Source organism: Habropoda laboriosa, unplaced genomic scaffold (genome assembly GCF_001263275.1).
Source record: "Habropoda laboriosa isolate 0110345459 unplaced genomic scaffold, ASM126327v1 scaffold28, whole genome shotgun sequence".
Lineage (NCBI taxonomy): Eukaryota > Metazoa > Arthropoda > Insecta > Hymenoptera > Apidae > Habropoda > Habropoda laboriosa.
The window spans coordinates 1,314,232-1,331,333 of NW_017100174.1; the positions used below are offsets into that span (position 1 = coordinate 1,314,232).

Genomic DNA, 17,102 nt, shown 5'->3' on the forward strand with positions numbered 1-17,102 from the left:
TCTAGAGTCGGAGGCGCCCCCCGGCTTCGATTTTTTCGCACGATTATTTATGCGCCAAGTATCTCTCTCGGCTCTACCAACTCGAGAGAGAGAGAGAGAGAGAGAGACTCGGACTACAAACTTGGAGCAGTTGGAGACGAGCGCTGAGTCAACCGCGTCATGACGAGCTACGTCTGTTCGTTCCTTCGCCTCTTTCTTCTGTTCGCGTCATCTTCCTTTTCACACGCGCCTTCGTCATACGACCGGCATCATCGCGATCGTGTAGCTAATGGGAGGAATTTCACCAGGCGCAGAGCAGCCATTTTCCATTTCAAAGGGCATTCTTTGTCGTTCGTGAATTGCAGGGGTCGCTCTTCCCATTCGTCGAGACACTCGACCCTTTGATTTGTATCAAGACTGGGGAGATATTGATCCAAAAATTGTGTCCTTTTTAAATTGAAAATTTAAAAAATTGTTACAGTATTCTGACACAATTTTTAAACAATGTTTCGTTTCTTTTATTCAGTTTTGTTAGATTTTAGATCACTTAATCCTTTAACCCTTTGCGATCGGTGCCGCCATAGTGGCGGCATTTCAATTTTGTTCTAGAAATCGGTGTCGCCGTTATGGCGGCATGATCTTTGTTTTGTCAAGTATCATACTTTGGAAAATTACAAACATTAAAACGTTTTATTTTTATGCACTATAGAAGAAAAAGAGTTTCAAAATATTCTGTTTTTCAATATCCTTATATATATAATAAATCAACTATGCAAAAATAACTTTAAAAATCTAAATTTGCTCCGACTAGCTGGTAGTCCAACCAGAGAAATGTGCCGATCGCAAAGGGTTAATATATGTCACAAGTGAGAAAATATTTATCCAAAGATAGTCTTTTAAAATTGCGTATTCAATTTTTAAGCAAATTTCCGATTTTTGCATTTTCGTCAAATTGTCTCTTTTGTCTGCCTAAAATTTGAGGTAGCTGTCGTTGGATACGACTTCCAGGCACGGATAAACGGGACAGAGACGGTTCCACGGTGTGAACGAACATTGTTGTAAATTGCATTCGGGCTGTCACGGAGGATCGTCCTCGTGCTGGTCGCAGGAATTTCGTTTCTTTACATTGGGACCTCCTGCGTCTCGGAGACCTTGCGGAAATTAATTTCCACCGCCTTGTCTGTATCTTTTCTCCGACGATGGAAATTGCGTCGAATATAAGAAGTAACTTTTGTTCACGTCTTATAAATTTTCCGTATACCGTTGAACAAACGCGTGCGGTAAATCTCGTACGATACAAATGAAATTGTCGATAAGTGTGGAGATAAACTAAAAATCGTAGTTATGTTCCAACTATTATTCAAAATTTATTTTTTCTCGAAATTTATCGTTCTCGAAAAACGTATATACAGAGTGGGCCACGTGAAACAGCCCGCCTAATTATTCTTACTTATCTATTGCGGTACGAGAAGGGTGAATAACGTGGAACAAAAATTTGTTTATAAATTCCATTTTCTCTGTTTTTCTTTTCAAGGCCACCTAGATTTTTTTACATAAATGTATATACATATATTTCTTCTAAACATGAATAATAATGTGACCTCAGCCCTTACGCCAATATCCACAATTGTCTACTTTATCGTCCAATTTTACTAGTTTTCTGCTAACAAAATTCTAAACTTGAAGGAAATATGGCAAATAACAACGATCTTGCCGGATATTGAAATCCTGTACCAGGAAGATAAAATATTTCAAACGAGAAAACGTGCAATGTATCGACATAAGGGTTCAAAATAACCTCGAGCTTAAAAATTTTAAATCAACCACGAAACCTTTCATATTTTGCCATTTCTTCCATCGAACAAATTTTCCCTCCACCCTATTCATCCTTCGAAACAATTTAAATTACCTGTACCACCGTCACCAGAGAATACAATTAGGTGATCTGTTCCACCACCCGGTATATCATCGTACATCGTCTCTCGCAACTTCCCTACCGACACTCCACCAAAACCGTATTCCCAAACTGCGCATAACTCAATGCTTACGTGTTCCGTCCACCTTTCGAACCCGGTTTGACGAAAAACTTCCCGCAGACACAACGTTCACAGAAGGGAAACGCGTGAACGAGTACAGATAATCGAGGCGAGAATTCAGCGGGGGCACAGGTTCGCGGTGTTTTTGCCAGCCGGTAGCCATGTAAAACCGGCGATTAATCCAAAGTTGGCGGAATAACCCTGCCGCGTAAATTACACCGCGCTTTTTGTCCCAGGTTCAAACGTAAACTTGGCGTATACAAATTACACGCGGTTTTTGCACTCTCTATCCTTCTCTCTCTCTCTCTTTCAGGAAATCGCGTGCGTACGTTTTACGTGCATCGTATACCGGCTGTATACACCGACTTCCCCTCGTTCAGGTTACGCGCAGTTTCTCTAAGCCGAAGCATGCGATCACGGGAACGCATCTGAAGTCCTCCGCGATGCTTCTTCGCCCTGTGCTCTGGCTCACGCGTTACTTCTATACGGCGAGTTGCGATTCTCTCTCTTGCTCGCTCGCCTTGGAAGCTTCTTCTTGCGCTACAGAGAGGAGAGACACTTCTCCGTGGAATCGTCGTGGCTCGATTTATATCCGTAATTTCTATGTTTGTCGATCGCGTATAAGTCGCGCCGCGGTTTTTGCTCCGCGACACGAATACGCGCGGCGCATATTAACGCCAGATCCGGCGTGTTACGCGCGCTTCTTGCTCGCGCGGCTGATGAAGGGCCGCCTGAGATCGCTTATCGGCGACCGAGCTCCGTGGGATATTTGGAAATTTGACAAAAATTGCGAAAGTAGTTTTCAGTCATTCTTAGATGGGGTAATTGGTTTGGGTTTAGGTTCGGGTAGTTGGGTAATTTTTCAGGTGTACGAATTTCCTGTTTGCTCCGACGGAGACAGTATGAAATTTCGATTTCACGCGAGAGTGTATATTACGTGCACATATTGGTTTGCACAGGTCATGGAAGAGCTTAGATCATGGAAAAAGACGTTCGTCATCCAGCATTTATACGTCGGGGTTTGAGAATGCGCAATTTAATTATTTAAATTCGACGAAGATTGATGTAATGATGGATGCATTATGAAACGGCGCTGCTCAAATAATTAGAAAGTCATCCGTTACGAGTAACTTTACGACTCGGTGTCAATCAGCTATCCAATATCTTAAAAGCTCCCATACGCGTTATGTAAGTTAGATATCCTGGCGAAATATACTACCTGTTTAAACACACGTTCGACCTGTGTTTCGTTCCTATTGAAAATTTTGTTCCTACCGCTGTTATTGCCCTTTGCCGTATAACTTGGTAACCGTTCCGCGATATTTCCATTCATAGTAGCCTGAAGGATACACGTCAATCTTCGCAATATCTTCTCGTTAACCTCTCCAAGGATTTAGAGGGTTGAAAGCTCGCGTCGATTCACGCACCCCAAGGATGATACGTAAAAATTACAGAGAATAGACTCGGCTGACAAAGCAAAGGAGAGAGAGAGAGAGAGAGAGGAGAAAAAGAAAGCAGAGCACATAGAAGAGAAGCCAGGCATCATCTTTCGAACTTCCAGCGAAGCTCGCGTTCGAGAGTCGAGTTTCATCGACTTCTCGAGGTTTCCGAACCTTGAGAAAGCCCTGACGAAATAGGGGAGTACATTGTGAGCTGTGTAGAAGGGAAGGAGAAATCGCAGGAAGGAAGAGACGAAGAACGGAGAAAGTTGGCGAAAAATAAGATGAAGAGGGTGGAACCGGAGGGGTTGGCTAGCGTTTAAGCCGAAGTAGTAGGAGATTGGTCGCGTCACGTGCCATTTTATTTGCTCCCTCGGGAGCCAGATCTCATCTGTAGATAGAAAATGGCAAAGTGAGAGAGAGTGTGTGTGGTCCGGATCGATAAACAAGTTGAAACTCACCCCTTGACGATGGCGTGGTTTTTTGCATTCGAAACAGGCTACAGCTGAAGGCACAGCTGATGGGACATACCCATGAGTCTAGGGGTCGCGTTTTTCCCACCCTTCTTCCAGGTCAGGGGACAGTTTCGTTGACGTTCGGTTGCAATCGATTTATCCTGGCTTTGCGCCGCTGCTCTGGCCTAGCCTAACGTTGGCCGCACGCGGCTCAAAGAAAATAGTAGCATAGTTCCAAGTTTTCGTCCAAAACACTCGACTTCTTCGTCGAGAAATTATTTTCAGGGGCTAGTTCCGTAGAAAATTTATTTTCTCGAAAAAATTCCAAATGAAGTAACTCTAAATCATTCGGCAAACGCGAATATATTTACCGGTCGATAAATACCTCGCGACAGTGTAAACACGCCTGTACGATCTCCGAAGACGAGTCGCGCAGTTTCGTATATCAGTGGAAAAGATTTACAAGACAATCCACTCAACGAGCATATCCGTGGTCCCCCGCGTCGTGCGTTTCTTCGTTCCGGAGGAAAGCCGAGTGTCGAATACTCTCTATCGCGCGTGCGCCACCGCGACCGTTTTATATCCGTGGCAAATAATGAAAGGCTCTCTGGAGGCGGCTCTGAGGAGACACGTTAGTACGGGGCAAAAGCACAGAGAAGAAAATCTAATACGGCGTGGTAGTGGTGGTGGTACAATGCTGCTACCTGTTTTCTCGACAGGAGGACAGCAGAGGGAGAAAGAGAGAGAAGCACGCGTCTCCGCTCGTCCGGTCGAGAGAGGTTTGTGGTAGGTTGATCGACGAATGACTCACCACCCTTCGGTTTCTCTCGAGAACGATCGGGAGAGCCACTCGTTGGGCGGAGTGGCTTCCACGGTGGGCAGCACGTCCCATTATATCCGCCGTGGCTCATTAATATCGTGACATCCAATATCGTGTAATTATAACTGAACTGTTGTCCGCATAAGTCCCGTAGAGCGCGAGCGAGCTCTCCCGGTGAACCGATAATGAATCATCGGGCACACGGGTTAACCGTGCCTCGTTATTTTGCAACTTTCTTCCATATTGGTTTCAGCTTTAACTGCGCTCCTCAGCGCATACGATAATTGGCCGTCGCCGTTGGTGATGGTGCCGTGTATATACCCGTGGTGTGCTCGTGAAGCGAGAAACAATTTGACCGTGAATGGAGACAAGGAGGCTAGACGCGTTTGCCCCGCAACGTTTTCGAACCGGAGGATTATTCCAGGCATTTTGTGCTCTTACCTTCGTTCGAGATTGTACAGTGTAGTAGTATTTTATTAGGGTTCAAGTAACTTCTTCTTCTCTTCCGTGACACTAACGTGACACGTCGCAGGTGGACAATTAAAATTTCCGCGACAGTTCAACGACTTCGTCGTGAACGTTGGAAAAAATGACGATAGAAATTGTATTCGGACTCTCCCATCTTCGTCGGTCGAGTTTAATCGAATTTACCGGTCGCTCGATATTCACGGGCAGATGAAATATTCCGCAAGACTTCCGCCTCGATGAACAAATAAGCCACGCAAATGGTAATCGAATCCTATTTTGACGAGCACGACGTATATACTCAAGGTTGAGAAACCCATAGGGTCTGAATTCCCACTTCATGGTCAGAGAGGATAGGAGGGTATAGCAGGTAGACAGAGAGAAAGAGAGCTCCCCTAAGTGCTTTTTACTGGAACGTGGTTACCATATCGTCTTTGCACGGGCACTCGTGCGCATCCGCGAGTCCCTCTCGTCCGACGAACCGAGTGCCGCGTCCTTCGTTGCGGCGTGACCGAGCTGGCCATTTCCTCCGCGCCCTTTCCGACGACACGTAACACGTCCCCGCTGCTAGAAAATCAACGGTCTTTCGTAATCTGATTTTTCTATCGCGAGACCCCGACAACCGTGTGCGCGAGAGCGCTCACAAACACACGCATACAACTCGTGGTTTGTTGTGTGTGTCCAGAACGTTCTCTATGGAACGGAACACACGGTCGGCGTGGTAACATATCTCGTGGTTTGTTGTGTGTGTCCAGAACGTTCTCTATGGAACGGAACACACGGTCGGCGTGGTATCGGGCCGGATAGCGGACGTATCGAGCAGCACAAGCGGAGAAAGAGAGAGTGAGAGAGGTAGGGACGAGGAACGAGAAAAGAGGGACGGGCGGAGAGAAAGAGAAAGGGAGCGAGAGAGATGGACAGAGGCGTTTGCGAACGGGGAAGAAAGGGAGACGAAAGAAAGGCTGGTCGGGTTGGGACAGACGGAGAGAGAGAGGAAGAAAGAGTAGGAGGAGAATGAACGCAGTTGGGCGGCCGTGTCAGTGGAGTTCAATCTTAATATAGTGTGACCCCCACTGCCATTCGAGACACTGTCGGATGCAACTGCAGTTGCAGCGCGTGAGCGAGAGAAAGGGAAAAAAGACGCGATCTCCCCCTGTGTTGGATGAAGAAGGAACAGAGAGAATCGGTGGGGGGACGAAGAAGGCGAGAAAGAGAGGACCGCAGTGAACGGGTGCGTGCATTGCACCTTATTCCCCTGTCCGGCGAGTGAGCCTCGCTCGGTTATTTCAGAGACATCGGCCCCGAGAGAGCCGCGAATATATATATATGTACACATATTACACATGTACACGCGTATACGTATATATAGATGCACCTATAGATCGTGTATACACACACGTAGGAGAAGTGCATAGACGCGGTGGATAGCGCGTGTGTACACACGCCACGCATATACGAACGGGTACGCGATGCGTGCACACGCGCGGGATTGTTCGGACGAGTGTCATCGATCTATTTCGAGAAGAGGCTGGAATTTCTGGCCTTCGAGAGGAGACAGAGGGGGCAAAGATAAAGAGAAACGCGTATAAAGAGGTAGATAGAGAGAGAGGGGGAGAAGGAGAAAAGAGGAAGAGATAGGAGGAGGAGACAGGAAGATGATAGAGAGAAGAAGGAAGAATCGTGTACACGAGACACCTGCGCAATGCATCCGCACGACTCGGTGGTCGGCGTAAGAGTGACCACTCGCTCGCACCTAGCTAGCGAGCCAGGCGCTACGGTTACCTCGCAAAGGGAGTCTATGATTGGCGCGGTAGCCGACCAATTGGCGGCTGGTTTTCCTGGAAACCGGCGGATAGCGTCATGACCGTGCGTCGAACGCTGTGCACGTTGATCACGATCACGAAGCTACTTGTTCTTCGAGCTCGAAATCTTTTACGCTTCTATCGAACCACCGGGGTGTAATTAACAACTTCTTCAAAATATACGCTCGGCGATATTAATTCTACAGTTTTCTTTTCTCTATAAAGTCTATGATTAACGATCCGCCAAAACGCAGCTAGACCGAGAGAAATAGACGGTGAGTCAGTTTAGCCACGACAGTCGAGACGACGTGTGGTTTGGCTCGTTTTTAGCGAACCACCTCGTCAAATGCAGAGAACGTTCGCGACTTTATCGGCGTTATTGGAGTTTCCTCGGATGTTCCGGCGAGTTGGTCGCCATTGGCGAGAGGGGGAGAGAGCGCGGGAGGAAGGGTGGGAGGGAGGCCTGGGAGGCGACGTGACGAGAAGGGACGGAAAGGCGAGGGGACAGGGCGGTGAGGATAAAGTGGTTGAGGATCGGCGGCGGGGTGAGCGGTGTGGTACTCGGCCGTTGCATTGTGGGGGTGTTGGCCTTCAACTTGACGGCGCAGTTTCACTGACCTGCCTGAGAAACTCGTGATATCCGCGCGGCTCGTGCCCCACGAGCGGACGTACGGACGCACGAATGTCCAGAGACGCCAAAGGATACCGCTACTTAAGGGCCCACGGGGTCCTAAATAAACTCACCGTGGTTGTAGCGACCGATCCTTCTCGTACCTGACCCGACATTGTTTCACATTCGTCCCGTACCATCAGCACCGTGGAAATTCCACGTTTTTTCTTCGACCCTGGAACGTACTCGTTTTCCGGTTTTGGGAACGGTAATGGACGGTTGGAAAAACCTGCTTTATCGACACTTGAAAAATAGGACGGTTCGAAGCTGTGCGCGGGACTGAAATGTGATTTAGCGGCGCAAACCTTCTTCCGTAGAAAATTCGATACAATCTTTTTTCGCATTATAGAAGGTCTTTTAGCGCCAATTAATTCTAACTCGACTATATTTCAACTTTGCACCGGAGATGCTAGTGTAACGTGAAATATGTTAAATTTGAAAGGGAACGACGAAACGTTTCAGTTCGTTGGATGTTCATCGACCGTGGGGACTTTAAATCGGTAAAACGAGAGGTAAACGAACGTTTCCGATTCTTCGCGGTCCTTTTCGGGTCGAGTCTGTCGATACCGCCCACGGTCGTCGGCGAGTCGCCCGTGGAAAAGACGAGTGCCTCTTCGGTCGAGGCATTTGGTGGCTGTAATTAAAGCAAAAGACGAGCAGATGGCCCCCGTGTTCTCGTCCCTCTTGGACGATTTTTTTCTGTCTCGTCTCCTCTTTCCTCCTCCCATCTTCGAAAATGCTACCTCGCGTGTTTCTAAGAAGTACAGTAGCTGCCAGGGATTTTAGCGTTTCCTTCGAACAGAAACTTTCCTTTTTCGGCTGGTGCTCGAGTCATTTTTTTTTTTTTTTCTTTCTTTCTTGAACCCAGCGATTCACCAAAGAGATTCGTCCAAAATCTAATGGACAAAGCGAAGGTAGTCACGAACAGTTTCGCGTAATATTGGAATTTTGATATTGATCAATCTGGACGCGTAATCGATGTCCGATAATGGTTCCAGGAATCGTGTGGTCGTGTCAGAGTAACGAGCTCGGCAAGTTCGGTGCAGATATTGCAAATCTGTCGATAACGCAGACCAACGTATGCACATATGTGTGTATTTGCGTGGAACGTGTGTGTGTGTGCGAGAGTTGCACTATGACCGCTAGTTTCTGAGGCGCGTGTATAATGCAGCTGCCGGCTATAGAGGCGTGTAACTATTGATCCTGCGGCCTTTGGAGAGAGAGCTGCTGCTGCTGCTGCTGCCGCTGCTACTAGCGGCTGCTGCAGATTTCAGCAACGTCATTCGAGAGAGAGTGACGTATCGTGGGAATAGAAGGTCCAAACCTCCTCTCCCGAGAGGGCTTTGCTCGGCATTGTACTCGACTGGAGAACAGACCACGTGCTTCACGTGCATCGGCTACGTGAATGGCACCTCGAATGAATAAGAAAGAAATCAAGGGAATAATGAACCCGGTTTTGCAGTACGCCGGCCAGAAAACGTGTGTCGCGGGACGATACGACGCGGAACAACCACGATTACGTTCTTGCTTATCTCGAACGCCTTTTCTAGAACTATCTTCCTGGTATTCTTCGCGAGATACGCTTACGCTAGTTCAGACAATTTTAATTCGACAGTTTCACTTCTTTTTCCGTTTTTGTATTTCCAGTTTAAAACTTTCTGTTAATTTTAATCGAGGAATTATTTTTCTCATTTCGAATTATAAATTGGAGAGATCCAATTTCCGAGGTGAAAACCCAGTTAAGAAAGATCCTCGCTGTTGCTGTTATTGTTGGTCAGAAACGCGAGTATAATTGATCAGGAGCAAAGTGAAACCTTCTGCCGGGAGAGCCTATTACTCCGTTTTCGTCCGCTGCGATTTCGCGGTGCGTGCAAGAAGATGAACAAGAAGAGGAATCCAACGACGGCGACGAAGAAGAAAGGACGAAGGATCGGGTCGAACTCCTCTTGGTCCCTCCGGTCGAGTTCCTCTCTCTTTCGTCCCTTCTGCTCTGGTCCCTTCGATATATAGAGAGGAGGCAGACAAAGGCAAAGGCGCCTTACGTTCTCTCCTCTTTCTCTCTTTCACTTTCTTTTTCTCTCCGTCTTACCTCACCTTGGCCGCGGCCCTTCAACTGTCTGCGACCCACGCCCCACCTTCTCCTTCTTCCTCCATCCGAACTACCACCACCATCGCCATCAAGTTAGCAGCAACCACCTTCTTCGACCACGAGGAGCAACCTTCTACTTCTTCGTCGTTGTCGTTGCCTTCTCTTCTTCCTTCTTTTCCTCCTCTCCTTTCATCCTGCGTGCGTTTCTCTCTGCTGCTGCGTGCTGCGCACCTCTCCAGTGCCGGGCTGCACACTCTTATCTCTCTGTGTGCGTATATACGTTTCACCTGCCTTCTCGGAGTTATTTAGCCAGCCGAACCGCCCCGGTTCGCCCTAGGCGAATTTCCGGAACAGCCGGGGAACCTTGGATAAACGGAAACTCGTCGGCCGATTCGTTCGCTGTGCCGTTTCTACGTGAGAAAAAAAAAAATGAAAGAAAAACGCGTTCACTGGAATCGCGACTAAGAGGTTCCTCGTGTTTTCCTCGTGTACCTTTCGGGACTTCCCTTGTACGTCATCGCGACTGCCCTTCGAACTTTCGAGGAGATTCGGACCGTCGATAGTTGGAGTTACGACAACGGAAAAGAGTCGAATGCTATCGGGGATAGTCTCTCGAGTGCACTCGAGAGAAACTGGAATCTATTATTCGAGGAAGGGTAGTTAAGAATTTTATAGGGCTCTAATAAAATCGGAGTTACGTTTTTCGTCTCTTCTCGAACGAACCTTCGCGTATTTGTCTTATTTCGCAATTTCTGTGTCGTGAAAATTACCGTAATTCAAGTTTCCGGTGGAATTACGGAAGTTGCCTCGAATGTCGAAGTGTCCGAAACGATCAGCGGGTGCAAGGACGAGTAAAGGGATGATTCGTAACGAGAATCACCTCTTCTCTCGTATTATTGGATCTAGTTGAACTTAATAATACCAAGTACCGAGACATTTTCATTAGCTCTCCAAGGCGATCGTTTCACTTTGACATTCCTGAATCTCTATATACATTATTCAGTAGCCGGACAAATTATGTTGCCTAGCTTGTGGTCAATTAACGGCACCCGATAGGTTTATTACGTGATTCAGTGACGTGTTCCACATCATCTTGCGGCCTCACACGCTTCGGAGTACTTGGAAGGCTTGAGTTCGTTGCTCGTAATACTGTTCAGGGAATTTCACAGAATTTCGATGATAATAGCAATACTTGAACCCAGTGAAACGATAAAATCATCGAAATTATCTACTCAAATTTCCATTAGTCTCGATAAAGTACAAGCATTCTTGTAATCTACCGAGTCATTTCGTTAATTGACAATTCAGTTTAATTAAATTTCGCAAGAAGTGATTTATCGGTAATATTAAAACGAGATTCAGTCGTGTTTCCGTTCAATTTATCACGATTCCATGGTAAACACTGTGTATTCTACTAATTCATTCCATAAATGGACAATTTAGTCGAATTAAATTTCGCAAGAAATGATTTATCGGTAATATTAAAATGAGATTAAGTCATGTTTCTTATTCAATTTACCGCGATCCCATGGTAAACACTATTTTTCACGGTTCTCGATGCCGTGGGACACCGGTGCACGATGGTTCTTCGCAGGCTACTAGCCCCAGAGCCCCTTAATTTTTATTCCCCTCGATTTCTACGTCTTTCTTCTCGTCTACTCCGCTCAAGGCATCTCGACGGTGTATCCTTGGGCAAATTTATGCTTCTTCAGATTACGGATAATAATGGTCACCCTTGTGCCGTGGCTGGGCGAGCTCCTCTTAACAATTTGCCAGCTAGAATTACGACCGACTTCCCCCCGCAGCGTTTTATCGCTACGATATGTCTGCCACGTTGCACCTAGTCATTGGCATGCGATATCGCGCGATTTCGAGCTCGATCCAACAGTTTTCGCGAAAATTTTCCACCCCGGAATCTCCTGGGAAACTATAATTTTCCGCGTGTCTTCTACACACTACCGTTCGAAATTTTTCCATGGAATAACGAATTTTTCTTTCCCTCGATATTTTCCTTCGACTTTTAATTGAAATTCGTGTTGCACGATCGTGAACATCGGTTGTCCATCGTAAAGTGTCCCGATTTTATCGAGAATCGCAACCTTGGTCAACATCCGCGAGAAGAATCGCGTGCTTTTGGCAAACGCACTGGACTTTAAAATGAAGAGCACGCCTGTGGCGTCGCGATATTGAATCCTTGGACGAGAGGGGAGATTTACGAGGTTTGCGAAGAAAGTAGGACGAATTTAGTTTCGAAAATGTTCTCTTCTCTCTTTCGGATCGGCGTAAATCTCTCGCGGACAAAGAACTTGGACGTTTTTGGGATGTCAAGTTGGTGCTTCGGGAACGAGGAAGTGATAAAATGGCGATAACGAGACGCGAGAAGCCTGTAATTTTCTTCCACCGGTTGCTACTTTTTCAACTTGGAGGATTCTCGAAAGACGACGTACTTCACTGGTCCACCTGTGTTCATGGAAGTCTGAAAGAGAAGCAAAAAGCAGCGAAATGAACTTCACCGATGTCCCGTGTTTTGACGACGAGAGTTCAACGATGGAAGAAAGCAGAGAGAAAGAAGGGTAGAGAGATACGTGGCGGGGAAGGCGTGTGTAACCACACTGAATAAATATAATCGTCGAAGGTAAACCGGCTGGAAGGAAGAAACGAGACGCGAGAGAGAGAGAGAGAGAGAAGGTTGGGTACAATGGGTTCCGAAAATAAAGCATGATCGATGAAACTGAAACAGGATTTACCCTGTCGATTCGAGGACACTTGTCGTGGGTAAACACTCGTCTCGCGTTTTTCTCAGTCCGCGTTACGAAATGTTTTTCCAAGATAACGCGATTCCTCCCTTTACACTTTCAGCCCTCGCGATTCCTCAGGGACCAACTCTATGCACAACGAAACCGACGATGACGTCTGTGTGTGTCAAGAAACGCGAGAAAACAGGCGCATTCTTTTTTTTTTAAACGCGACTAATTCCCCTATCGCGAGTTTCACGCACAGTGCAGAATAATGGTGTCACTCTTACGCTGTTAGGTGACGTTTTTTCGCGGGAAAATACCGCGCGGTGAATACACAAGAAATCTCACGAAGGAACGAGGAGGAGATCTTCTCGTTTATGGTAGCAATTACACTCGCGCCCCCGAGACGACCTCGTGGTCTGTCCCTTTCCTCTCTCTCTCTCTCTCTCTCGCGCGCGCGCGCGTTCAGAAACGCCTCGAACCGCGTCGTGGCGTGCAGTTAAGGCCGTATCGATGTCAAGATTGTGCCGCAGCGGCCGTCCCTGAAGAGCCATGGACGCCCGTGACATTGTCGCGTCACGCGCGCAAGGACTGTACGCCGCGATTGACCAAGGGAAACGTCGAAACGTACGTACATCCGGTGAACGTTTTCCACGTGGACAAAAATGTCGTCCGGTTTTTTCATGGAGCAAAATGGAGTCGCGTGCCGCTATCTGATGACCCTCTTGCTTTGTACGAGCGAGAGAGAACGGTCGATAGGCTGTTTCGTGATGTTTTCGCGTGGCCTCTCTTGGCGATCTTTTTCTGCTCGCAGATAGAAGGCTTCGCGGATTTCTTCGCTCGCTTCTGCAAAAATGCGATCGTATGAATTTTTCTTAGAAGATTTCCAGGTTGTCTTTAGACAAGGATCGCGTTAGAAAGTCACAGCGGTTCTGCGACGAAGTGCATTCAATGTCGCGTTTATTTTCGAGCACAGGGTGTATTTTTACATATTTTATCCGCTCTTTCTACACGAGTGACTCTTTAGGGAGAGCGGAATTTCATATCCAAGCTCGATTCCCTTGCATTAACTCCTCGTACCTAACATTCTTACCCCCTGTTTAATCGCAGTTCGGTGAAAAGTGTCCGACACCGTGAACTTAAACCAACTCGGAACAAAAACCGTCGAAACGTATTCCACCGCAAGGTTCTCTTTGTTCCTTAATTAAACGACAAACACCTCTCGTCGTTTCCATCCAAAAAAAAAAAAAAAACACGCATCTAGACTTCGCAAGCGTTTGTTCGAGAAGCTCCACAGCTCGGAACTTCCATCGGAGGAAAAACATCCACGGTTTCCCTATTGATACCAAATTCGAAACCGCCGCGTGATTTACGATCGCGCTGTCCCGTCGATAGTCGCAATTAAAAGGGTCGCTAATGAACGTAGAACCGCGACAGCGGTTGCGGGGGAAACGGAAAGGCAATGGTATGCGATCGAGAGTCTTGAGGAAGAAGGGGCGGAGGAGGAGGAGGCCGCGTGTGTCGCGCGTTCGTTGGTGCGCGCCGAAGGAGAGAGTGAACTGAATGAAAGGGAGCTTGGTGAAATAGAAAGAGAGAGAGAATGGGAGGAGAAGGATGAAGCCGCGAAGGATAGCCGCGGGAAGGAGAAAGGTGGACGTCGTGAACGGAGACAGACGTAGAGGATGGTCTGAGAGCGAAAGAAGGAAAGGGAGAGGAGTGGTTCACCTGCATTGCTAGCATTGCGCCGGCTCAAGGCCAGAGAGTCTGCGAGACCGAGGACCAGACCGGGTCGGGACCTCCTTCCTTCCAGTTTCCTGCACCCTGCACACACTCGCTCTCTCTCAGTCTCTCCCTCCATCTATCTTCACGTCGTTCTTCCTTCTCCGCGGCATCCCACCGCTTCTTCCAGCTTCTCCTTTTTCGTACCGTGCCGATCTCTCTACGTACGTGCGCTGTCTGTTGTTCCTCGCGTACAGACAATTGCGTCATGACAAAGGCTCTCTGGCTGCTCGTGGTTCACCCACCGATCGGTCGTGGAACTTGCCTTCTTCTTCGAAGGACTCCATTTTTTCGATACTCCGGATGGTTCGCGGAAAGGACGGGGGAGATGGTTCTGCTAGCGTATATGGTTTTGCGAACCGTGCTTTGCAGAACCATCGTACTGTGATAGTTGTTTTGCTGCGTACACGTGGCGAGACTTTTGTTAAGGACGAGAAATCTAGACGAGGTTGTAAGGCTCTGCTTCGGTTATTAACGCACCGCGTATGTTCAGCTCCTTACGACCGTTTAGGGAAACAGGGGTAATTATATGGGACGATTGTATCGGAGATTTTAAGGTAACGAATGTATTTGCCATGATTAGAACTGAATAACAAGTGGTTCTAGAGAATGCCGGAGACTTCGAAAGTTGATTGTCTAAGACGTTGCTCTGGTCCTTAGAGCCGGACGAATGAAAATGCCCGATTGTATTCAACGTTTCCGTACGAGATCGCATTCCTATCGTGCAACGTCAGACCGAAGAGTAAAAAACTACCCCCCCCCCCCCCCCCCCTGAACTGGCCTGAAGGAAAATTGTATCTAAACGGTCGTTCTCTGTTCTGATTACAGGTTGTAAAATCAAAGCACTCCGAGCGAAGACCAACACTTACATCAAGACCCCTGTCCGCGGGGAGGAGCCGGTGTTCGTGGTAACTGGCCGCAAGGAGGACGTGGCCCGTGCGAAGCGCGAGATCCTCTCCGCCGCGGAGCACTTCTCTCAGATCCGCGCGTCACGCAAGAGCTCGTTGGGCGCGCTGTTGGGTGCACCTCCTGGACCCCCAGCATCGGTGCCTGGCCACGTGACGATTCAGGTACGAGTCCCGTACAGAGTAGTGGGCCTGGTGGTAGGACCGAAGGGAGCGACTATCAAAAGAATCCAACATCAGACGCACACCTACATAGTGACACCGAGTCGCGACAAAGAGCCTGTTTTCGAGGTGACTGGACTACCGGAGAGCGTGGAAGCAGCGAGACGTGAGATCGAGGCGCATATAGCCCTACGAACTGGGACAGGAACAAGCCTCGACGATGCCGAGCTGTTGAGCGTGCTGTGTCGCGGTGGTCTAGGCTCGATTCTAGGCTGCCTGGACGCACCAGGCTCGAACGGCTCCAACGGATCGAGCGGTGCGTTCTCCAGCAGCGGTAGTTGCAGCAGCTCCTCCAGTAGTTCCGGTGCACCTGGATTGAACGATCTCGTCGCTATTTGGGGCGCTGGAATGGAGAGGGACGAGGGTCTAGGCGAGTCACCGTCTTTCGAGTCACAGACAGTGTCCGCTTCGTCTATCTGGTCGTTCCCCGGTGTCGCGCTACCCTCGAGGCCGTCACCGCCAGCATCAGCCAGTCCTACGTCACCCACGGACTCGCTGTTAGGAAGCGGACGACGGGAATGCGTGGTCTGCGGCGACAAGGAGGTCACCGCTGCCCTCGTGCCATGCGGACACAATCACTTCTGCCTGGACTGCGGGAACCGGGTCTGCGAGAGCTCCGATCCTAGCTGCCCGGTTTGCTCCAGGCCCGTGTTACAGGCCCTTCGTATCTTCTCTTAAGCACCGACACGAGGAGCCACGACGACACACCACGAGAGAGAGACAGATCATCCTTCATCGAGGCTCCACTCGCGTCGCCACCACCTGGTACAGCGGCTGTATACCGATTCTCAACCGATTCACCATGTTAATATCTGCTCTTCAGGACAACCGTTTTTATGGCGGCTCATCCAGGAACGACGGCGAAGGGAGAAAGCCCACAGCATCACCAACACCACCACCACCACCACCACAATCCCAAAACCCCGAATTTTCCGTATAATATGAAGCTCTCGTGTCCCCCGTGCGTTTATGGCCGCGGTGCGCGCGAATATTTCCGCGGCGACGACGATGTCGGGGGAGCGGACGCGCACAATGTCTCAATTCCACTTGCTGCCAATAATTAACCTCTTCTTACGCGCCGGGAATGCCCCGATACGAGAGAATAATAAATGCTAACTTGTGGCGTCGTTCCCGCCGACCGGATACAACGAAGTCAGCTTTTAAGTTCTACGTGAATATATTAGAACGTGAGAGAGAGAGAGAGAGAGAGAGAGAGAGAGAGAGAGAGGGAGTGTGAGAGAGAGAGAGAGAGATAAGAAAAAAACAGAATAACATGAAAATCATACTCGCTCATTCATTGTCATCTCGTTTTTTTCATACTTCAACCCTTGATAATGTATTTACGTAGGTAGATTGGGCTCGCAGGTTTATCACACGCGTAAACACCGATCGTACACATCCTCGGGGATGAATGGATGTGTCAGAGCTATCACGTGATAGAAAGACAAAGAAAGAGAGAGCAATGAGAGAGAGAGAGAGAGAGAGAGAGAGAGAGAGAGAGAGAGACAGACAGAGCGTCACGTTCATGTACACTCTATGTTCGTATCAGGGTGACGAGAAACAGTATATATGCTGTGCTGTGTAACGTGGGAGAAGGATTCGTTTGGCTTTGCCGTTTATGAGGTTGCCTTCGAACTATCGGGAAAAAGTTTGACGCGCACGGATCGATACCTTCGTAGTAGCGAGACTGTTGACCACCGAGA

At 48.3% G+C, this 17,102-nt stretch overlaps 1 protein-coding gene across 1 annotated transcript in view; it reads left to right on the forward strand.

The window, feature by feature from the left end:
• The window catches only part of LOC108578768 (RNA-binding protein MEX3B), a 61,074-nt gene extending 44,776 nt beyond the window's left edge, over positions 1-16,298 (forward strand). Inside the window, exon 2 of the mRNA XM_017942157.1 lies at positions 15,101-16,298. Coding sequence (XP_017797646.1) covers positions 15,101-16,077 — 977 coding nt within the window. The 3' untranslated portion in view covers positions 16,078-16,298. The remainder of the gene's footprint in view (positions 1-15,100) is intronic.
• The last annotated feature ends 804 nt before the right edge of the window (positions 16,299-17,102 follow it).